At 45.9% G+C, this 23,151-nt stretch overlaps 7 protein-coding genes across 7 annotated transcripts; 4 read left to right on the top strand and 3 right to left on the bottom strand.

Moving 5' to 3' along the window:
• Positions 1–7,585: 7,585 nt before the first annotated feature.
• H6S33_003890 (uncharacterized protein) lies at positions 7,586–8,373 on the top strand (the record flags this gene model as incomplete). The annotated part of the gene is made up of 3 exons (XM_044835237.1): positions 7,586–7,624; positions 7,680–8,207; positions 8,266–8,373. The coding sequence occupies 3 exons, from the start codon at positions 7,586–7,588 to the stop codon at positions 8,371–8,373; spliced, it is 675 nt and encodes a 224-aa protein (XP_044691424.1).
• A 2,434-nt stretch (positions 8,374–10,807) lies between these two features.
• Positions 10,808–11,235, top strand: H6S33_003889 (uncharacterized protein; the record flags this gene model as incomplete). Its single annotated transcript, XM_044835235.1, has 2 exons — positions 10,808–10,979; positions 11,042–11,235. The coding sequence occupies 2 exons, from the start codon at positions 10,808–10,810 to the stop codon at positions 11,233–11,235; spliced, it is 366 nt and encodes a 121-aa protein (XP_044691423.1).
• Positions 11,236–11,571: 336 nt separating this feature from the next.
• Positions 11,572–12,557, bottom strand: H6S33_003888 (uncharacterized protein; the record flags this gene model as incomplete). The annotated part of the gene is made up of 3 exons (XM_044835234.1): positions 11,572–11,882; positions 11,943–12,120; positions 12,228–12,557. The coding sequence occupies 3 exons, from the start codon at positions 12,555–12,557 to the stop codon at positions 11,572–11,574; spliced, it is 819 nt and encodes a 272-aa protein (XP_044691422.1).
• A 1,536-nt stretch (positions 12,558–14,093) lies between these two features.
• Positions 14,094–15,133, bottom strand: H6S33_003887 (uncharacterized protein; the record flags this gene model as incomplete). The annotated part of the gene is made up of 3 exons (XM_044835233.1): positions 14,094–14,255; positions 14,323–14,582; positions 14,749–15,133. The coding sequence occupies 3 exons, from the start codon at positions 15,131–15,133 to the stop codon at positions 14,094–14,096; spliced, it is 807 nt and encodes a 268-aa protein (XP_044691421.1).
• Positions 15,134–16,645: 1,512 nt separating this feature from the next.
• On the bottom strand, positions 16,646–17,353 carry H6S33_003886 (uncharacterized protein; the record flags this gene model as incomplete). Its single annotated transcript, XM_044835232.1, has 2 exons — positions 16,646–17,109; positions 17,173–17,353. 2 exons carry the CDS (start codon positions 17,351–17,353, stop codon positions 16,646–16,648), a joined length of 645 nt encoding a protein of 214 aa, XP_044691420.1.
• A 222-nt stretch (positions 17,354–17,575) lies between these two features.
• Positions 17,576–18,308, top strand: H6S33_003885 (uncharacterized protein; the record flags this gene model as incomplete). Its single annotated transcript, XM_044835231.1, has 2 exons — positions 17,576–17,632; positions 17,700–18,308. The coding sequence occupies 2 exons, from the start codon at positions 17,576–17,578 to the stop codon at positions 18,306–18,308; spliced, it is 666 nt and encodes a 221-aa protein (XP_044691419.1).
• A 2,224-nt stretch (positions 18,309–20,532) lies between these two features.
• On the top strand, positions 20,533–21,541 carry H6S33_003884 (uncharacterized protein; the record flags this gene model as incomplete). The annotated part of the gene is made up of 8 exons (XM_044835230.1): positions 20,533–20,559; positions 20,658–20,686; positions 20,751–20,773; positions 20,832–20,880; positions 20,957–21,124; positions 21,186–21,228; positions 21,292–21,399; positions 21,455–21,541. The coding sequence occupies 8 exons, from the start codon at positions 20,533–20,535 to the stop codon at positions 21,539–21,541; spliced, it is 534 nt and encodes a 177-aa protein (XP_044691418.1).
• Between the last annotated feature and the right edge of the window lie 1,610 nt (positions 21,542–23,151).

The following is a 23,151-nucleotide window of genomic DNA, read 5'->3' as shown; positions in this document are numbered from 1 at the left end:
CAGTCAATAAAGAAGTCTCGGCGCACGGACATATTGTTTAGAGTAGTGGGGACTTTTCAATTCAGATGCGTTTGAGCCTCAAGGAACGTTGTGTGAGATTTTCTCTGGGACTAATTTGAACTACCGGCAATCATCGATCATGTACCGGGTTTTTGGCCATAACCTCAAGTCGTTTTCTCTCCTTTGCCTTTTGGAATTCTAGCAAGCTCCGGGGCAGTTTCTCTGTGCATGAGCTAGGTAGCAACACGTGCTGGAGATCTTCAGATCTTGGTTTGCCGTCGGATTATTTTTTTCCTCCCAGACTTTAGCTAGTGCACTAGGGCAAGCTTGCTGGATGGATAAAATTATTATTAAGGCCAGTAGCGACTGAAAATGTCTTCTACCAGTGGCAAATTCCGATAGTTGCACATGATGCTCCGTCTCTTATCAATAATGGCTGTCAGTAATACTCTACTGGCACTGGATTAAACAGGAGTAGTAATGATAATCACGGGTTCATCTGTGCAAATCTCTAACACCCTTTCTTGCTTCTCCCGAGATTTCTCCGAGTCCCTCGCCCTTCATTAGATGCAACGTTGGTTACCTACTCCAGAGTAGAAGCTTCAAGCCGTAGACTAACTTCTAACAGTCAGATATCTACCCGCCCGCTTAGGGATGCACCGCGTCTGCAACTAACTGGGCCTATTTCTATTTCGTCTTGAGCCGGCCACCTTTCCGAAACCGCACCACTTTATGGGGAAAAACTCAACATGATTTGGTTCTGCAGCTTAACGTGGAGTACCTACGCTTAGGCCTGGCCTTTCTCGAGTATGTAGGAAAAATAATTCGCTAATTGAAGTGTGAGGATTAGTGGAGGACTTGATCATGAGTTAGAGTTGTATTTGTAACAGAAATCTCTGGCCCGAGTTCGTGTTTTGAGGCTTCGTGGAAACGAGAAGCCTGGCCCAGGACGCCATCCATCTACCTATGCCTATGGCTCGTCTGGGGTAAGCCTCCTACGCAATTCGCATGGTTTAGGGGAAGGTTCTCCACATTTACAAAGCCGAAGAGCCGAGAAAATCCTTTCCCGCGCTCTATCAGATCGGTAATCGTACATAGTGTACTTATTCTGGGCTGAAGTTTGAACCCTCCACACGGAATCTAGACACGAAGGGCATTCCATTCTCGCATATTCATCCAATGGCAGAAAAGTGCATTGCAGATATCACCATCCTGCGGCACCAGATATAGATTTTAGCCATGGATCCGTGGTTCACTTTGAAGGTAGAGGTACTCGCGACAGGCATGAAGTACCCGAATATGCAGCTGCAAGTTTTTGGTGTATTTTTGACTTCTACTCCAATGGAAATTGCAGATTAGGACGTGCATTTTCGGGTACTTGTTACCTGCTGCGAGTAGTTCAGTGAGTAGAGTGAGTACATAGGTATCGCCCAGGAGCTCCTGTAGCGGACATTGATCGTAGGTACAGTAGCGCTGAATACGAATTTCAAAATTTCGGTGTCTATGCGTCTTTACCTACTTCACTCTTTCACTGGTTGTCCGAAGGATTTTCTGGTCCAGCCGCGGCCTATGAGCATCAAAGTCTTCATTGGGATTCTCCATTAACTCTAGCGTGATGATCTACGGCAGCCAGGAGTCTACCGGTAGAGTACCGACTCTGTGCCTGTTAGAGTAGGCTGAGGTGAAAATTTTATGGTTAGGGTTAGGGTTATATATAAAGGTACCTACTATAATATGCGCTAGCAGTTAGCGAAGGGTTTGATTTGGGACAATTTACTTTCGATATCAGACGGACAATAGAGGGTTCCGGCACGCCCAGAAATTTCGCTGTTACCACAGAAACATCTTTTAAAGCGGTATCCCCTGGATGTATGAGACATTGGTAAAATCTCTCTCATGCATTAGCGTGGCCTATCCAGGAAATGATTGACTGAGGTAAGGCAGCGAACTGCGAACTTTATGGCACCGTTAAGTATTCCAAAGACCGACAAAGGCAGCAAGCTGCTTACCTGGACGTTTTCTCACCCAAATTCAAGGTCACATGACGTTCATGCATGAGAGAGATTTTACCAATGTCTCATACATCCAGGGGATAGCCTTATTTTTGTGCTTCAAAGTGTAGGGATCTGAAGATACCCTTGACCGTCAAGTTCAGAGTGTAGGGGTATGTTTTAATCCCTACACAATGCTACTGTCATGAGATGACTAAGCACTTTCCTTGGCACTAAGTTAGATTGTATTTTCTTGTAGTCAGCTAAGCCTCTTTCTTTTCTTATCATCATTACAATATACACAATTCTCATTTCTCATTTGAAATTAGTGTGCATTGTGTTCGTGCGTGAATACAGGCTCCTCACAGATACTGGTGTAAACCAAACTAAGATACCGAAAGGGCAAGAACTATTCCACAGTAGAGTTTAGTCTTCCCCACCAAAAATCGAATTACCATAACCCTACACTTTGAGCCCCAAAACATACTAGCGATCTCTTCAGAATTTCTTGGTATTGCCGGAACTCTACACCTTGAGAAGCAGATTTTCCACAGAGAACTTTTTCTCGGCGAAACCCCTTGGCGGTGCCGGAACACTCTAATCAGCATGTATCACTAGACACGGAAGGTCGAGAGGCTTTGAGATACGATGATGTGAAATGCTCCAAGACACCTATACGAGAAGCTTGGTCAGAGATTAACAGTTGCGGTGCCCTACTGCCACAGGCCGATTTACATGTCTCATCGACACTTCCCAGCCACCAATCTAATTCCGTTACGATGAGGTTACATTTTAGCTGTTGAGCTGTGATTGATGAGGCTGTTCATGCGGGGTTTTCACGGCGAACGTCGACTAATTGAATATCCTTTTGTGGTCACACCAAACCCTACAAAAACTGGTGGGCGTTGATGTACCTACATATACACGCATGTATCTAGTATCTACATGTTGCATGGACCAGAATTGTTCCTGCTCATCGGTGTCATGATCTATCCTGTTGGGTCTTTACTACATTTAGTACATCCAAAACTCTTGAACCTCTGTAGGGTTTTGATGAGGTGAAGCTATCATGCAAGAGCCAGGAATTCGAAACGACAAAGATTATAAGACGTGAATAGAATTGCGTCGTAATTAATAACGAGCGAGTTTATTGGCTTTTAAGCTTTATAAATTTGGCTTTGTCAATCTGGTTGATCTTTGACGTCTGTGAGATATGGAAGAGCTCAAAAGCATTTAGCATTTGCTATGAAGTATTTATAGATGATGCTCAATTTATGATCGTTAAAATTTAACACTAATTATATTACTCAATAAATATGCTCCTATGGCCCGCCCCAACACTGTCATGTAGGACTTACTTAATCATATGTAGTTCTTGGTTTGGGTTTTAACGGATTACGTTGTTGTTGGTTAGGCCTTGCGAGCTTCGTGTTCAGTTTCGTCAACCGTTTGAGATTGGTTGTTTGTTAGCCCATTTAAAATTTTACCGAACTTGAGTTCCAGTCTTGCTATCGCTTGAGAAATTGAGAATATATGTAAGGCGACCCAATCTTTCCCTCACAGTAAAATCATCAGTGATTTCGTTCCCAGAGGCCTGAAATATTTAACCAACTATCTGACACGTAATTCGAGAAACGAGCTTACAGTAACTATAGAAAATTCTTGTTACTCTTCAACTGTTCTGAGAAGCTAGTACATGTAGCTGGTACTTGAGTCGTTAAACTCTTCACATACAAACATGCTAAGAATTCAATATATATATGGTCCCAATCAATTATCACTTCATGTGCTATTTTAGAACGATAGCCCAAGTCCGTAATCCAAAGTACATTTGTAAGTTAATGTTTACGATCACAGATCTTCAGATGTAGGCACACCAACGCAGGCATACATGCACATGTGGCTACATGTAGTGTTTCAATACTGCCGGGATGTGGCGTCGTGAAAATGGGATTTCTGGAACATGATGTAATTAACCGAAGTGGCGGCTCTGCGGGACCACCCGAGAAGCCTTCCCGAATAAATACCCTTGCTACCCTCCAATAGGTTCTGGGTAGGTACATACATCTTTGTTTATCTAGGATGGAAGTACAGAGGAACTTAAGGCCTAACTTTCCGCAATATCTTTCTGTTCCAAGTCGCCACACTCTTCGGAATAGTCTCAACAATACTCTTGGACAATTACCGCGGAGCAACCTCGAGAGGCGGTCCATCGAGGCAGAATTGAATCGCGGTGGCCGAGAAATCTACAAGATCCGCGGTACGGTTGGATGTCCAAGAACACTTGGACCAAGTATTTGCCAGCAAATCTCGCATCGTGCCGCATTTCATATCACATACGATTACAACACTCCTACCCACTCCGATTCCTTGATACAACTATAACTAGCTGCTATCTCACTGCGCACGTATGGAGTTGTAAAAAGGTGGATTACATTTAACGAGGCCTAAGCACAGCTGATCTGGAATCGTACAACTCTCATATAAACTGACGTTAAGCCTTATATCCTAGGAAGGTGTACTACATGCCTACAATTGATAATCCTTCTGAATTTTGATGTTACTTGGTTAGCGAGTGAGGAGTGGTGATGCCGGATTTTCTGCGGCAATACATACATGTACGGTAAGCTCTAAGCGCAAAGTACCTAGATCTAACCTCAATAATAAAGATGAATATATAGGCTAACTTTCATTATTTTCTGGCACAGTTAATTTCGCAGTAAAGCCAGGTACATACAGTAGCTGCATGTACATGTATGTATACGTACATCAGTGATCCCCGAGGGAAACTAAGAACTCTTATCTTATCGTTACACGTCGAAGCGATCGACCCTTATATTTCTGCAGAAGGATATAGCCCATCATTCGGAATGACCTTTATTCTATGGCTTCATGCTCAGATGGTTGATCGGCCAGAGTTCTTCACTATAGCTGAAATCGCGATATTAGAGTCTTTTAGCTGCGTGAGTTGAACAGAAAGTCGAGCAGGTTGGTCAGAAAGTCTAGCTGTTTTCGGAAGAGACTTGCAGTCGTTCAACCAACAAGATGTGCAGGACTTTTTGTCGAAGTGCTCGACTTTCTGTCCAACTCTTACAGCTAAAAGACTCTATTATGTTATTCTATCGGATGTGGTTACAATCCTATTATAATAGTTAGGTATACCTTCTAATTAATGACATCTGAAAACCAGATCAGCTGAGATATCCCGGTATTACCCAATGAGCGTACCAGACACTTAGATCACCTAATAATACTCACGGTGTCGAAATATTAATTGGACCAGTCGGGAATCTCCTGGCTGGCCTAGTTAGTGTTCCAGGTTTTGGTATTGCCGACAGCAATACAAGCCAAATTATGCGTCATGGCTACCTGCATACTTCTCGGCGAGTTTATGATCAATGGAAGATGAAACATGGAACTGAGAGATGTGCCAGAAAGCAAATCTAGGTTCTGACACCCTCACATACAGTTATTAGAGGCATCGCTAATTTTCATAATATTCAAAATTCTACGGCTGCGCGGAGGTGATTGGGTCTACACGAAAAGTTCCAATCAACATCAATACTGATACTACTCCTATCTTCGACCACTTATCAGTCACTAGCATCCCTTCGTATCTATGACGCATGCGGGAAGATCTCAACCCAACAGAAGTGGAGATTTAGAGAAACATTGGTACTTATGGCCCGTGAATCGTCCTTCGCCTCACTTCAGCCTTGCAAAAGCCTGCAGGGCGTTTAATTCCGACAGCATACCAGACATTTTGTTTAACAAATTAATTCGTAGCGTCACCAGAATTCAAGTATAGGGAAACCAATCCTTAATATTTTTGGATTCAGGTGTTAAACTTCGAATGGATGATCGAATCGTGGCGATGTTGGCTGCACAAGCGCAAGGTTTATGATTTCATCCTAGGTCCGGAAGAATACATGAACACTTTTTGCCTGTGCAGGATGGAGAAGTTATTCACCGGGAAGCCACACACAATTTATTTTTGTGCGTGTCTTGTAATAAAATGCGGGTGCGCAAGCTGTGTATGTACTTACATTTCGTCCGCCTCTGGCCTCAAACTAGGAAAGCTGGAAGTTACAAAGAGGCAATTTACTATTTCCAATACATTTATCTTACCATCCGGTTGTGCGAAGAGTGATACATTTTGAATGGGGCAGCCGGAAGGTCGGGTTTTGAATGGTGTCTAGCTAGTATGTACCACCGGTGCGAATTCGCACATTTTCTACGACCAAGTGTCATAACCAGGCTCCAGGACATATAAAGGGCCACTCCCTCGTGCACTGTTTGATGCTCCCATCTCCTGAGATAGATGGTTTCCGCTCCTGGATTCACTACAAATTACCCATCAATATTCTGCTTGTGGTCTATGTTTGTTTAACCCGGGATACTGCAGATCAACAGCCTATCGTTGGCCTCGCCCTTTGAAACAAATTCCGCACGACACAGATGGTAGAGTTTGACGAAAAGATGAATGTTAAGTCCTTTCGAAAGATCCCCTACTCATAAACTGGGCTCGGCGAACGTCTAAAATCTGTGAATACTGTAGGTACTGTACGTAGGTAGATGTAAAATTATGTCACCTGCACGCTCAATACGTCACATGGTGGTTTTGTCAACGGCCAAACCAGCCAAGCGAACCAAGCGAAAGAGAGTTCTTCGTATTGCCTACCGCTACCAGGCACGAAGCATAAATACCAACGCTCTTCATCTCTAGATATGCGATGAACAGAAAATGATATCTTTACAACATAATCAACTTGCTTTAACCGTGAAGGTTGATAATATAGTCCATCAGATCATGCAGATCGATAGTACTACGCTATATTGGGCTCTTCTGATATATTGATCATTTACCACATTGGACTTATATTTTGTCTCATTTATCAGCAATCATTTCCGGTACGGATGGCAGGAGCTCCTCGCTCGGCTTATTATGCTCGGGGCTGTTGTTATTATTTCTCTTGTTCGCTTTCGTCGGCTACGCGCACTGGAGTCTTTCGAATTCCCTTTGCAAGCTTCTTGCCGGGGGACCTCTTGCAATTGGTTGACAGCTCCGCGACTCATTCATGGAAACTAAGTATCACGAAAGAACAAGATTCGTGACCTAGCTGGACACTTATCAAATGCATCACAAATGATGGCATAGTATAATGCTCATAGAAGCTCCCGAGAATTAACACGTGGTACTGTTGGGTCAAACATGCATGATGGGTTCTAAACGGTTCTCTCTGAGGTCAATAGAAATTTGAACACAAAGGTGTGGTTGATAAACCCATAAGCTACATGTATGCACGCGTGTGCAGCAGAAGTAGCTAGATGGTTTGTTTCCAATGGCCGACAACAGCTCGACCTCGACCACTAGATCCCGCCTGTTTATGAAGACCAAATTAATTGACCCACACCACCCATATACAATGAGGCTCCGAGCGCTCGCGATCGTAACGATACTCAATATGCAATCCTCTATATAAATGGTTGGAAGTCATGAATAAGTGGAGCACTTGGATCGATATAAAGCCTACACAAGGACCTAATTTCTCTGAAGTAAAAATCAAGAACGCACGCAGGACGAAAGCGCAGCAATGGCGAATATGGCTATGGTATCTATCCCTGGCTCTTCAGTTCTTCTTCTTGCTCTTATGAGAGATACTCATCAGTGCTGATATATTCTTTCAGCCGAATTACATTCTCGAGATTACCCCTTACCAGATCATTGATCCTGGTCCCCTCCCATTGTCAGGAACACTTGGAGAGATGGGTGGAACCTTTCTGTTCAGCTATGAGAACGGAGTTGGCCTGGAGCGCATCGACGACCTAGACCGTGTCAGACGCCGAGGATATCTACACCACAGCTGTGCAGGTGTTTCTATTACTGAGTGCCCGATACCCTCAAAAATTGGAGAAAGCTTCTTTTTCATTTCTCCTGGCCATCCAAAAGAATCATGCTGCGATAGAGAACTGGATGATGGATACAAATGTTGGAGAACCTTAGCATTCGAAGAAGGCGCCGATGATAAACCTGACTGTTTAAAGTTGGATCATATTGGGCCTTCTCACAAGCTCATTTACAATTTTCATGCGACAAACGTCTCTAGCTGGGCTAACCTCTTCGTTCAAACGGCACATGTCTCGCACCCCACAGACGAAACTAAAGAAAATCCTATTGCAGTACTCTCAGGGTCGCCCGAGGTTCTGTGGGGTCTGGTAGCTCTCAACGTTGGCAATGACCTTGGCAACTTGGGCACTTACGTTACGTTCGCAGACCGTGGGATTAAACTTTCATGGAGCCCTGGAAGCCAACCCGATAGTCTGTATTCTACAATCACACAAGATTGATACTCTTACGAATACTGAGGAGATCACTGGCTAACTGATCCGTATTTTTGTTTTATAGGAACGCCTGCTAGAGTTCTGGCAGTTACGATCTATCACAACGAACCTAACGAAATACCTGACAGGTCTATCTCAATAATCTAATGGGGGACACACACCTTTTGCAGCGACTTGAAACGATCAAGCAGTCGACGATTTTCGGATTTCATAAGCCTTGACACTACAGCTTTTACATTCTTGTGTACTTGTTCCCAATTGCCAGTTCTTTACTGCATTAGTCTTTTATTGTCTTTTCATGACTCTACCTTTCTAAGCCTTTTCATAGTTCCCTTCAGATTCTCACTATACGCTGGCGTTTCCTCCTTTCCATGTACTTTACTAGGATTCTTATTGAAGGCTATTATGGCAGATATTAGGCAATTTCATTTCATATTTCTGTCGTTGATAATCATTTCTCTTTTCAGCTCATGCGAAAATAAGATTAGTTTGTTATTCTCCTCTCTGCTGGCTCCAACCCTAAGTGATGCACAATTGAGATGTAGGAGATCCTGGAAGCACCATAGTATTTCTAAGGTCAATGGGACGGTCAAAAATAAACATCGTCGTTATCATGAGCAAGGCACAGATGTATGACGCCCTCGTACATCCCTCCAGCTCTATCCACCACTCGATTCCGCAGATCAAACAGATCACGTGCAGAAACAAGGAAACTTTTAATTTCTCTCCGGGCCAGTGGGCCTATTACAGTTGATTCACCCTCAGCACATCACATTTCTCCACGCATGGCTCCGTCTTGGAAACGCTGTCCGTTGGCCTCGTGGGAGTGGGTATATCGCATAACGCTGTTCCGAATAGATGGTCACTCATAGTACATATGTACATGTAGGTAGGGCCCGTTGGTAACTAACGCCTCCACATCTCGTTTCCATCCCATAGTCAGGGACCGGCAGACTGGGTTGGGACATAGTGAACCAGGGTAAGGGAATCGATTTCTGTGCGTTGTATTCGGAGTTCTAGGTGCGATCTAAATCGAGGAAGGTGGTAGGTTTGGGAGAGAACGGTGTAGGCGCTGCGCTGACGTACTCTATGTACGTGCTCTTTGAAAAGGTATGAGGGGTGATGATCGTAGGTGAGAACGTGGAGGTGATTTCTGATAGCTAACAGCAAGCTTGGGAGCCAGGGTGTTGATGCCCATGAATCGAGGTTTTGGAGTATGGAGGTTAGGGGGCTGGTTACTGGAGCTGATAGTACAGCTAGCAGATAGCTACCCTCACATTGCACTGTTTCCACTGATGCAATGAGTAGAATTAATCGTGCCTACTGCTTTCTGAAACCTTTAACAAAAGGCATCGTGAGTGGTGTGTCCTACCAATCAAGTCTGCTTTACCTTTCCTTTTTTCTCTCTTCCTTTGCCTATCATAGATTGAAGGTGCAGACCGGGTGATAACCTAGCCAATACCGAGCAGATTGTTGACAGTCGATTGCAAGTGAGATATATATGGGACCAGCCACGCATCTTCCATTCTACTCCACTCTTTTGGTGATCCAGCTGATGACGATCAATAGATGTAGTTTCATAAATGAATACTCACCCTATGACTTGATTCGAGTCGTGGATTCAAATCGGACCACGGTACTATAGGTATATAGATGTATATACGTATATACCCAAGCGCCGCTGCGCGCTCCATGCGAAACCGTTGGATCCAATCATCGGGGCCATGTATCCATACACGTAGGTGGCTATGTATACACTGTGCTGATCAGCCATGGGCCATCATGATCATCCCATCCCTGACTGCTCACGAGCACAAATAGATTTTTTTTTTATCGGCGTGAGCGGATGATAGAAATTTCTTTGCGGGCACGATGTACTGCAAGGAGGTAGCCGTGTTGCTGTTTTTATATGTTACACCATTGCAGAAAATAGGCAAACCACCTCAGCAGTCTCAGCCGCCAATCAAGGACCTTCTTTCCTGACTCGACTCGGGTCAGACCAATTCGAAGACATGTCGTGGTCTTCTCACTGGGACTCCAGGCGGAAACGAAACGTCGAATGATTTTCCATGACCCCGGGTCACAGTAAATGATTCGCAACCTCCCACGCGAAACGGCAGTTTTTGTAAGTGCGAGAAGTATGGCTAGCCACTGACGGAAGAGGATAGACATAGAGGATGTAGTCGATACCTCTCTTTAGCCTACGTTGTCCCAGACGTTGCCAACAACTACATGTAGTTAATGCGCTGTGCGTCGAGGCCGCCGCGGCCGGGGTAGTGAGTACTTTCAATGCCAAGCCCCGATTAGACTAGGTTTGAGTAGGTACAGTAGAGCCTCAGTCAAACGTCAAAGCTGTCCTCAACTATTTGCTTGCTTTGGATTTCCAGTACAAACACCCGACAAGTAAACACCTTTTCAAATCCCCACCACCCGCACCAAACAAAGGCCAAAAGCACAAGGAGAAAAAAAACAGAATGTACCTATCACTGCTCCCGCTCCTCACACTCCCACTGCTTGCCAGCGCCCAATTCGGCAACTTCTTCGAGGGCATGTTTGGCGGCGGCGGCCAGCAACAGCAGCAGCAGCAACAGCGCGGCCAGAACGTCGCGTCGGATAGTCAGTGGTACCAGAACACTTACGACGGCGGTATGTGCCTCTACTACTCTCCAATACTGTGAGTGTAGAAGGTGGGCTGACATAGAGAGTAGCATCGTGTAGCAACTACCTGTGTCCTGGAACGCTGGCCTGCGTGGATAAGCCTACGCACTGCCCCTGCGCGTGGCCGGACGTCGAGGAGAAGTTTGAGCTGGATCCAGATGGCATGGCGATATGCGTGAGTAAGAGCGGGGCGGAGGGGGCGACAAAGTTGAAGGTGGAGCTAGCAAGGAAGGGGTTGTTGTAGGTGGGTTGTAGGGGGGGTTGTGAATTTATAGACTATGGATTGATTCCTTGTGTGCTTCTTTTTTCTTCTTTCTCTTTCTTTGTTCTTGTTACTGACTCTGCTTGGAAGGAGTTATTATGGTTGATGTAATTTGTATTCTACATTGGGCGGAAATGGATAGAACGAGTAAGCAAAACCACAAAAGAAAAACATATCAGTCCATTCACAAACTTGATAAGAATGACCCGCTTTTATTTCATCTAAACCCTGATAACTGCTAGTAGAAACCACAAGAACGCCGGCTTTTGAAAAACTAAAAACTCCCCTGCCCTCCACGGAATCAATAGCAAAAAAATATTAATCTCTATTACGAGAAACCAGCCACCTGCGCAGCGCCACTTCGCGCACCTTGTACCTCGCCAACATCTTGGGCACATTATCCTCAGCGCCAACCTTCGCTAGCGGCGGTGGGACCTCTACGTAAACCAAGATAAGCGTCTTCTTGACCTGCGAGCTGACACGGTTGATGCAGTGTAGCCAGTGCCACGGCCTCTTCTCGCGCTCCTCCTTGCGCACTCGGTCATTGTCCCAGTAGGGGTGTGAGTATGCTGGAAGGACGAGGACTGCGAATTCAGCGTGGGTGAAGACGGGCCCGCGGTTGTAGAGAACTGGGTTATGATTGTTAGTTGTTTTCGTAATGTAGGTAGAGGGTAGGGGGTGAGGTTTACGGTAGTCTACGGCGAATTTGATACCAGACTTGACCACCCAGCCGAGTGAGCGGAAGTGGTGGTAGACAACATAGTTGAGCAGGAATGGGTCATCAGGCTGGAGCATGTCGGGCGTGCGTGGCGGGAAATACGATTGGCAACGGAACATGGAAAGCAAGTCTTTTTGAGGAATGATTTCCTGAAAGATGGAGTCAATTTTTATGGCTTTTTTATGGGTTTATGTTTCTTTTTCACTTGGATGGATGGATGGAATAGAAAAAACGAGTTTATTTGATTAGTACATACATCAGTTTTGGAATCCTTGATTTGCAAGACGCCTAGCCCGAAAGACAAGAAAAAGGACTCCTCAAGCGTGAGCTGCAGATGCTCTAGGTCCTCAACTTCCACAATTGGTCTTTCAGGGCTTCTCCTCCGCGGCGGTAGCTCCACCGTTGCAAAGGTTATAGACTTTGAGGAGGAGGAAGCCGCTGCAGCGGCATCTCGCTGCTCCTTTTCTTGGTCATCGTCGGGGCTCTTGACGATCTTCCCCTCCTCTGCTAGTTGTTTCTCCCTACGCTCTTTCTCGGCGCGGGCTCGCTCACGTTTAAACTCTTTGCGCTCCTCACGCCGCCGCATTGTGACTTCTTCAGAAGTCAGCGCCTCGTTCTGGCCAATCACGCCCAGCGCGCGGCGTTTGCGGATGACCCATGTGGGCTCTGAGCGTGAGAGCGAGCCCTTGCCGAAGAAGCCGTGCTCCCAGAAGGCCTTGATGGACTGTGGGTCCGTTACATGGATCGCACGGGTTGAGGCGTGGAAGGCGCCCACATGTAGCGGGGATGGATGGGACGTGGTGCCAGGGAAGAGGTAGGCAATTATAATATGGAGCAGGGAGAGGGGGTTGTGGGGAATCAGCGGAGGAAGAGGGACAGTGGTTAGTGGGAGGGGAAGAGCATGGACTACATTATAGTTTGGCTTCTTGTAGCGGGCGGGGGCGGCGGCGGCGGGTGGGGTGGGCAGAGTGAAGGTGGGTGCGGGGTGCGTGGATGTCGAATCCGCCGGCGTTATTGTTATGGAAGGGGCTGAGCTGGTCATTATGGTTCTGTTTGATGCAAGTTAGCGGTTGAGGTTTTTTAAACGTGCATGCAGATAGATGTAGTGCACTGGTAATCAATCAATAATGATGATGTGTGTGTAGCTCAGATACCGTTGTAGTCTGTTTTTGATCTTCAGGGAGGGCGAAAAATCAAACATTCTCCCGCTCAATGGAAATAATACGGTTTTCATCAGGGCAATGGGGCGGGGAAAGAAGAGGGGGGGGGGGGACCCAAAAGTGGGGGAAAGTAGGCACATACCACTAGACACCCAAAACTGATCTGTAAAGCGACCTATTCTGCAGAGACAATTCATGTTAGCATGAGTATCTATTTCTCAGCCTCGGGAACCATGTCAAACTGCAGATGCTCGTTGGTCGCTCAGATACCGTTGTAGTCTGTTTTTAATCTTCAGGGAGGGCGAAAAATCAAACATTCTCCCTCTCAATGGAATAAAATACGGTTTTCATCAAAGCGAGCATGAGGGGTGACAGAGTAAGAGGTTTATGGAACAAGCATACCTTAGTAAATCCAGCAGTGTTTCGGGTGTTGAAAGCGAAAGGTTGATGATAGGAAGTAGTAAAGGAGGATGAGAGAGAAGGTGGAGGAGAAAGAGTGAGTAAGTGAGAGAGAGTTCGACGGGCCGTTCTTTGTGACTCGTAAAGAAAAGTTAAAACGGGATGGTGGGATGCGTGGCTTGGCAAATCGCGGAATCTCATTTGTGCCGTGCAACCGCATTCGGCCCTGGCTTGTTACCTGTAATGGTGACTACAACATGTATGAATATCTCAGTACTGCGGAGGAGTTGATGATTTCCACTTTTTTCACAAATCAAAGTTTACCAGACTGTTTTAGTATTTTTGACACCGAATTCCAACCCTGTGGCTGATCAGTTCACACAGTCAATGATTGAGCTGCATGTATTCAGTGAGATCTTACTTTGCTATTGTTCGTATCAGCTTCACAGCCTATCACTAACAATATACTTTTTTTCCCTTTCCTTTGGCTATGTAATTACGAAGCCGTCATGATCACAAGGAATGAAAACCAGCTTTCTCCCATCAACCACGCAATCTCACTTTTATTCGGTTGACCTTAGAGGGGACCCCAATACACTCAGTATCCTCTCCCTTACCAGCCTTCCCGCGACGTCTCCACCCCTCCGTAGTGCCACCGCGCCAATGATCGCGTACAAGCACTCCACCGCAACATCGGTCTGTCCAGACCTCACAAGGTCGTTGGTCTATGTATCCACATCATCAGTCAGTCCAAACAGAGCTCATTATTGGGTGGACAAGGTGAGCACCCACGTCTGCTGGCTTCCACCTCATGACCTCCGGTAGGCCCACAACGCGCACAAGATGCCCTAATTTTCCAGCGCTGAGAGTATCCAAGACGTTTTGGCGGTTGACAAAGGTGAGGTAGTGGTAGTCAGGGTGGTGGAACGGCTTCAGTACCGGGCCGTTGGCATCATTTTCGGTGGGCGCAGTGTGGGGCTTACGGGGGCCTAGTGACTCGGGTCGGGTTGCAAGGTGATGTAGAGAGGTGTGCATCTGTAGAACTAGTTTACCTGTATAGTAGAATCCGCGATGGTTAGTTATGAATAAAATCGATATCTAGCTCCAATATATGCGATCTCGATATATCCTGAAACCCCAGCGCATTGCCCCCCCAACCCCCACCTCGAGCAACACGATCCCGAAACCTCTGTAAGCAGTATATAAAAAGACACTCACCAAAGAAGGCAAGTTTCTCATTATACGGCTGCCACCCGTGATCAAAACTCTTGTGTGTGACCGCCTGCAACTTGATCTCTTCACTGAGCCCTGGGTTCCCACCCAGCAGCGACTGGTACATCGTATCCAGCTTCTCCGGGTCCTCATTGATAGCAAATGGCTTCGAGCCCCTTAGCGAGAAGGGCGCCCTATTCCTGTTTATCATTGGCCTGTACGAAATACCGGCTGATGGTGCTGCTTCCGCAGGAGGTTGCTGCTCTTGGTGCATGCATCGTCGGGCCGAGGGCACGGCCAGGAGGCGGGCAGCGGCGGGTGTTTGGCGCCGGAGACAGCGCGAGGTGGTGAGCAGCGTTGAAGCGGTTTGGCGGGTCGTATGGGTGGCCATTGCGGCGGCGGCGGGAGTATGGGGATTGGGGGAGTTTTGGGTTGGAGGGCCGAAAATTCAAAAGTGGAATTGAAAGAAGGTGTGTGATTAGGTAATAGTGCAGGCGATAGACATCACGGAGTGTCACTCGGGCCTTGGCAGGTATGCAGTACTGAATAGCTTATAGAGCGAGAATGTCAAGGTAAGTGAAAATGTAGGTTTTGTTAATTTACTACAAGGACTACGGAATAGAGCCTATATATACCCATCTTTTATATAAGTATTGAGATAAGATCCCAGGCCAGGTTGGAGGTGCCGACCTGGTAAGAGAGTCCAGTGTGGTGGCAACGCAACGAAGCGGCCCCCCTGTTCACCACGGCACTCTTTAGCCTCCAATTGATGAGAGGAATAGTCGGAAAATATATTCTGGGACCTCACCAAGGCCCTCCGATCTTTAGGAAGATTTGAGGTTTATCGGTTGTGTGGTTCTTCGGAATAAGGATTTGGCTATGCTGTCGAATACGTACGGTTTTCCCTGATCGACACCGATATATTATGCATGGGTTTAAAGACCTGCATAAATGATCAATGAATGTAGTTCCAATAAGATTGACGAATAAAGAGCTCTCTAGACATCATGGTCTAAGACACAATTATTATCTATCCATAAGTGTAATACTTGACCATGGTTGTCTTAGACATGTCCCAGGTCATGTCCCAGGTCAACTGGCGAATCACTACCACTTGAGGGAAAGGGCTATTATGTAGGAACACACATCATTTGTTTCTACGAGACAACATAAATGATAATGAATCAATACTAATTGCTCTTTTGGCTCTAGTGTGTTTCGTTGCAGAGAACTCGCGATCGTATGGATGATTATGGAAAAAATCTTTTACAACGACTTTTATATATATGAGCGAGACGACCTACATGTAGTATACGACCACTATCTCAGCTTCGGTAAGGGAACTTTTCCGTGGAGAATCTAGTTCCTCTTTAAGAGCCGAGTTAATTGCTAATGTCTTTATCACTACTGTTTAGGGAAATTTCGAAAGGAAGAGAAAAAGAGGATAAAAAAGAAAACCGACGATAAAAACGAGTCCACAGTCCCTCACCGTTTGGCGAAGGCCTACTATGTAGACCCTAATCTATGGCAGACGTTGACGACAAGAATGCCACGGTGTGCCCGTAGAGCAATTCAACGTAGCTGATCATAACGCTGAATGACGTAGCTCCAATCACGATCATGGGTATAAATTCGGACTTCCATTTATGCTTACTGAACTCTCAATCATCGAGCGCATTGATATGGGTTTCATCCCACTCATGAAATATCACTCGAAATTTTTGGGATTTTAATCGATGAAACCCGGCAAAACTGGCGGGTAGTGTCACAAATGGTGGTATTTACACAATAATTATTGCTCGCGAAAATCCGGAAGAAAAAAAATGCCCCGCATCTAATACTACAAGCCCTCTCAAATTTTTATTTTTATACAAAAAGAGGGCTAGACCCCTCAGCCCACAATCTACTTCCTCTTCTTGACGGCAATCTCCCTCTTCCTCACTGCCTTTCTCCTTGTGTCCGCTCTCACTTTCTTCCTCACCAGCTTGGGCATAACCTTTCCGATACGCCAATTGGCCGCTCTTGGGATGTAAGATCCCTGTGACACCTTCCAGTTGTCCTCCTTGGTCATGGGTGTTCCCTGCGGCACCAAATCGCTCTTCTTGACAGTCTCATGTAGCGGCACTGCCACCATTCCCAACCTACGCACTCTCGCTGCATTCTGCGGCTTCGGCAGCGTCTGCGTTGGCGTCACAGCAATACCAATGTACTGGCGGCGCGGGTGCTTCGCTGGATCTTTATAGTAGCGCACATAGCCTGGCTGCAGCGCGTAGATTGTGTGGTCACGACCCATTCCGGCGTTTTCGCCGGGGTGCCAGACGGTTCCGCGTTGACGGTAGATGATCATTCCGGTGACAACCTTTTCGCCTGTTATGTCCCCAGAGTCAATTGGTGTGATTCAGTAGTGGGGATTGGAGCAGTAAGGCGCACCGGTGGTCTTTTTGGCACCGAGACGCTTTCCGGGACCGTCTTTGGCGCCGTTGGAGGCCTTTGAGGCTTTGTGGGTTGCATAACGGACAGTGGTAGTGACGGCGGGCTTGAGGAACGACTGCTGTCGGAGAGCAGAGCTGCAGGTCGCCCGCAGGCTGGATATTAGTCGTGGCAGCAGCATTATGAGGTGATCTGGTAGGGGCGGGCGGGCAGGCGGTCGGTGGGTTGCGGTGGAGGGGCCTTGTACCTGGAATTCTTTCCTGGTGGGGGCTTGGCAGGGGAGGGTAATGGCTGGAAGGTGTTACCCTCTCAATGAGCTCTGGAGAGCTTTATGACACCGTTGACACGCACACCGAGCTAGTACGTACTGCATCATCATCCTGTCACTCGGCCCCCCGAAATCATGATTCTGTTAATAATTGGGCTCGTTCTCCTCCTCTCGACTGTCGTTTTCTTAATTGTAATTTCTCTATCCCTCCCTAGGAAACTAAACTCTCTATCTCAACTAACCACCAAAAAACCTACAGATCCGACTCCATGCCATAATACCCTACTTTACCCCCACGCCTCCTCCACGGTTCGTAGACCGTAAAGCCCGCCCTGCAATCATGATACTCCTCGGCTCGGGCGGCCACACCGCCGAAATGCTCTCCCTCTTCAGCGCGATGTCCCCGGACCGCTACAACCGCACCTACGTCTTCTCCTCCGGCGACACCTTCTCCGCCGCCAAAGCAGTCGCCTTTGAGCGCGCGCTCGGCCCCAGCAAAAGCGGGAAGTTTGGCTACAAACTCGTCGAGATCCCACGTGCCCGTAGAGTCGGCCAGAGCTGGTTCACGACGCCTTTCAGCTGTCTGGCGTGTCTGTGGGGGTGTCTGAAGGCATTTATGAACCCGGGGATACCGAATACACTGGTGTGTAATGGTCCGGGCTCGGCAGTGATGATGGTGGCTATCTGCCTGCTGTTCAGGTTCTTTGGCTTCAAGACGAGGACGGTGTATGTGGAGTCTTTCGCGAGGGTTAAGACGTTGTCGCTGTCCGGGAAGCTGCTGTATCCGTTCGTGGATAGGTTTATAGTGCAGTGGCCGGGGCTGAAGGAGAAGTGGACCAGGGCTGAGTATTTGGGAGTTCTGGTTTAGCAATCCGGGAGTTTGGCGCACAATTAGATTTACATAGCTTCTACATTTTTATTTTTACTTGCTGGTGTTGTTAGATAGTACAGGCGCTAGTAATAGATTCCCAATTGGGATTGATTAGTAGGGATATGCTTCACCGAGGAAATGTAGTTTGTGGGGGGCTCTGGGTTGTGATGTAATGTTTTGCAGTGATGTGAGGTCAAGTAGCCTTTCCATACCTAAACGTTTAAACTTTGTGCTGGGGCGTGGGAAATTCTCTAGCTGTGTGTAGTACGAGAATCGAATGATCCTAGTTTTGTATATACTTACATGTATGTATGCAGCGCTCTACTCGTAACTTCCTGACGTTTTTGAACGCGACTGATATTGCATACCATACAAAAATACGCCAAGACCCTGATTTTGGGTGTGTGCAATAGTGGCCCAGTCCAAAAACGCCAGGAAACTACGAGTAGTAGAGTACGCATGTAGATACATTTAGACCTGTGCATTGCAGGAGATACAGACTGGTTACGGCAAGCAGTAATAAGACCCTTGCCCAGGACATGTCCTAATACAGTAAGTCCACTACGTCCTGAAACTAGGAAACATGCCTTGAGTACCTCCACCACCCAGGATATTCGCCGCCAATACCCATAGCCAAGACTACTGGCGTCTAAAGCGAGCATACGCCTCTTCATATACTTTCACTCGGTTATGAGTAGTAGTCGTCATGTCCACAATTATGATACCGTCACAAGAGAACGAGGGGCTGTAATTATATATACAAGTAGTCAGTGAAATCTACAGCACGCGATCATTTAGTATAAAAGCGCTTTTCCGACTGCTTCCCTTCCTTTCCTTCTCTTCTCCATATTCGCACCGTCTGTTTTTCATACCTAGTGTATGCAGACTCCCTCTTCGCTACACGCCATGAAACATTTGGCTAATGCATTTTCATTTTTTATCATACGGGATGGAGGTAAGATACAATATCCGGATTCCTGATGGCTACTGCGGTGAAGTATTTGCTGATAATTCGGTAGATGTATTTTTATCTTCTTTTGCTGCGGGGTGGTTTTTTCTTTTGTCTTTTATTTTTATCCCACAATCCCTTTTTTCCCTTTTGTTGGGTTTGAAGAAACGAGCAGAGTCATCTCTGTCTCGAGAAACAGATGAATACTCATTATTCTCTGTTTTTCTTTCTTTTTTTTCCTTTGTATTTTTCTGTATTTTTATCAACGGACCCATCTCTTTAAAGAGTGGGTCCGGGGGAGGCTTCAGACTCCTTTTCATTTCTCTTGTTCTTGCTGCCTTTTCGCCTCTTGAAAGAGGGGATAGTCCTTGGAGGCTCCGTCCTTCTTTTTTTACCTTCCTTCTCTGCGTTCGAGAAGATTACGAAGGAGGCTCCGTCCAAGGATTCAACGGATCCGGGGGCCCTTCTAGTCCTGTGGTACGTCGCAGTAAGTTATTAATGTCATCGTTTGTTTTTCTTCCTCTGAAATTGCTGAAATGTGGTTTTTGATATTGCCAGATCGGGAGCCAAGAAGATTTGTTGGATGGTAGGCTGAGCCACCTAAGTAAGTAAATAATATCTTCATTGCTATTTATTTCTTTAAGATTTGCTACTGATGTGGTGTTATGATATTACAGCCAGTTTTTACCGTTTGAACGACTCGGGTGAATAATTAATATCATCGTTACTGTTAATTTGTTTCAAATTGCTAATGCGTGGTATTTGATATTGTCATAGCCAGATACATTTCTGTGCACAAACTCTAACGTAATTATTTTCCAAAGCTACAATATGATATGAGTATAAATGAATGATAATGTGTCCGTTACATATAGTCCATTCATCATATTGGAGGATTGGGGATAAGATCGAAAGATCATCCTTCGGCTGCTGTTTGGGAGACAATGCTGGTCATTGTCTGCTTGGCCTGGGGGTGCTTCCTGCTGTGAGACTTATAACAAATATCCGTTGCTTGATGTGCGAAAATAAACTAATCAATATTATTAGAAATCTACCAATTGGTATTTGCCGCCCCCACATACCACTGCTACATAGCCTTCGTCCGTTCGCACACCTAGGAGTATGGTCCAGGATTCAATCGGCTTTAATAAAGCCGTCCGCATACAAGTGGGAGCGGCAATATCTCCAATCTTCTCGCGCCACCTATTAGGCTGGCCCGCCTGCTTCTGCACATGAAGTATGGTCCAGGTTTCAATCGGCTTCAGTGAAGCCATGCCTACCATCAGCTGTCTTCTGCTGGTAGGTTTAGTTTATTGTCGTGAGTAATATATTTCATTGGCTTTATAACGTTTTGTTGCTGTATGATATAGATTGCTAATGTAGTGCCGTGTTAACAGACAGACGAAAAGATCCTTGTGCTGCGGGAGTAAGTGTCCCTTTGATTTTAAGTAATAGTTATAGTGGCTTAGCTAATATTATGAAAATTAAAGGAAAAGAATTGTGGATGCTTGCCGTAAGTATCACCGTCCCAGTTTCCTTGCAGATGGCTGATATCTTGTTGCGCTTTCTAGTCAGTCTCGAGAGATATCTCGACCAGGTATTGGGGAGCTTGGCAACCCGGTAAGTCCTCTAAAACTTGTAGACGACGTCTGTCAAACATAACGAATAATATAGATCGGTTGCTAATGTTTTGTAGGCAGGACGCAATAAGTGATGGACGTTATAGCGGTCCATCGGTCCTGGACAAGGGGAACTCGGTAGGTATCCTCGTCAAAATTTCAGTGCTACAGATTGTTGATATTATCGTGAGCCCACTAGATCGGAATGGCGAAGGTTTTGATCATCTTCGGAGGGTCTGCGACCAGTAAGTCCCATGTTGATCTGATATAACAATTATTGCTCATAGCTAATTCATCGATCTATAGACCATCCAACTCCTCCACCTCCATAGGAAGGGCGGTTCGTTGTGTAAGTATTCATTGTATTCTAGCAATTTCATAAACCAGAAAGATAGCTAACACCATCCACTAGTCATACAGAGATATTATCCTATCTGGCGTTGTGGCCCACGGCATAACGGGCCGGGCCGGGTTGGGTCATAAAAACCCACCCAGTGCCTGCACCGATGAGCGAGATGCAGTAAGTGTTTACATCCTGAAATTGATCTCGAGTGAGCTTAGCTAACGATAACCAGAATCATCTGGGGTGCTGGGGCGGGGGGGATTTTCATATTCGCAGAGGAAGAGGTGCAGGAAAGTCACTTCCTCTGGGAATAATGTAGTTTATCTGCCTTTTCTTCTTGTCCTCGTTCGTTTCAGAACGAGGATAATTTAATCCAGTGTTTTTGTTCGTTTTTTTGATAGTGATTAGAGTTGGTGTTGTAATGGTGTTGTTGCGTCGTGTGATGTGTGCAATCAACCTGTCGGACCACGGGCACTAGTGAATTACTAAGAGCCACCTTTATTCCCCATTGCCCGTACGTAGGAAAAATTTTCACTTGATCACTAGTGTAACCCATTACCTAAGCTAGAAATGGTTGATCATCTTTCTCTTGTCCTCTCTACTCTCGATCTCGATCTCTCCTGTATATAGCTTGATTTGACTCCACCGCAGCAGTCCTGTATGTGACACCTGCCCGTACATCACATCCGATCCGAAGTAGTTTAGTCCTTAGTATTAGTTTCACATCATTCACCCCTAATTATCCTCTCCTATGAACAAGAGGCTATAGCTAGTCTTGTATGAACATGTAGCAGCCAGTACACTCACTCCCGGGATGACGGCGGATGCTAACATGGACGTACCTACCTACAACGGCCAGGGAGTATTTACAGCGGCCCCGTTGAGAGTCAGATAGTCAAAGTGAGCTCAACCACTATATATTGATGATCGATGACTCCCATTAGGTAGGGTATTTCCATCACCCATAGGGTACTTCTACGGATCACGTAGCTAGCCTCATGGATAATCACTCGGTCGATTTTTGGGTGGCCCTAGCTCGGTGCAACCTGCTACGTTACTGCTGTGTTCCACGGTGTTAAAGCGAGAAAAGGAAGTGCGTGAGCCTTATATATGACACCTAAATAATGCGTACTCGGACACGGCCTAAGCTATTGTGAACTCGAGCTAATAAACATGTTATCGCCCCTCCTCACTAACAGCGGAAAACTGCACAGCCATTTCTGCGCGAAACAGATACGCCTCAAGAAATCTCAATCATTCCATCCCCGTAAGCAACGCACCAAGAAAGCCAAGTCCTCTAACCCCAATTGCAAGTGAAATTCATAATCATAATCATAACCATCATCATTATCGATATCATAAAGAATGAGTAGAGTCGATATCATGAAGATTGAAAAAAGAAGATAAGAAGATAAGAAGCAGCTTGCCACATCCAACCCCCCTCCAACCTCCACCTCCACCCCCGGCCCCCAACCACACCATAATAAAAAGTCACGTAAAAAGAAGAGATATAGAAATTAAAAAGGTGATTTCAAAAAAACTAAACTAAAAAACATACCCTGGCAGCTTCCTCCCTCTTCTCTCGATGCTCAATGGTGTAAGATAAACAAAAGCGATAATACAGAAAGCATATAAAGGGTATAAAAGAACAAGTCAAAAATGCATGAGGAAGAACGTAAAAGAAAAAGGGAATTTAAAAAACGAATGTAGGAATTCCGCAGCTCCACCGCGCTCCCAGTTGTGTGTGTTGTGCTTGAACGAATCGAAAGAAAGAAAGAATACAAAAAACTAAAACTCCATCTTCGATGATATGATGCCCTGTTCCAACTCCAGCATAGTTTCCCACGATACACGCTATGAAGAGAAAAAGGAAAAAAAGGAATAAAAAAGAGTACACATAAAAGCAGAAATACACAAACCAACCCCCAG

The sequence above is a fragment of the Morchella sextelata genome, assembly GCF_020137385.1.
Source record: "Morchella sextelata strain SCLS chromosome Unknown scls_16, whole genome shotgun sequence".
NCBI classification, from domain to species: domain Eukaryota; kingdom Fungi; phylum Ascomycota; class Pezizomycetes; order Pezizales; family Morchellaceae; genus Morchella; species Morchella sextelata.
The sequence above is the reverse complement of the archived record's forward strand: the minus strand, read 5'-3'. Positions and strand labels throughout refer to the sequence as shown.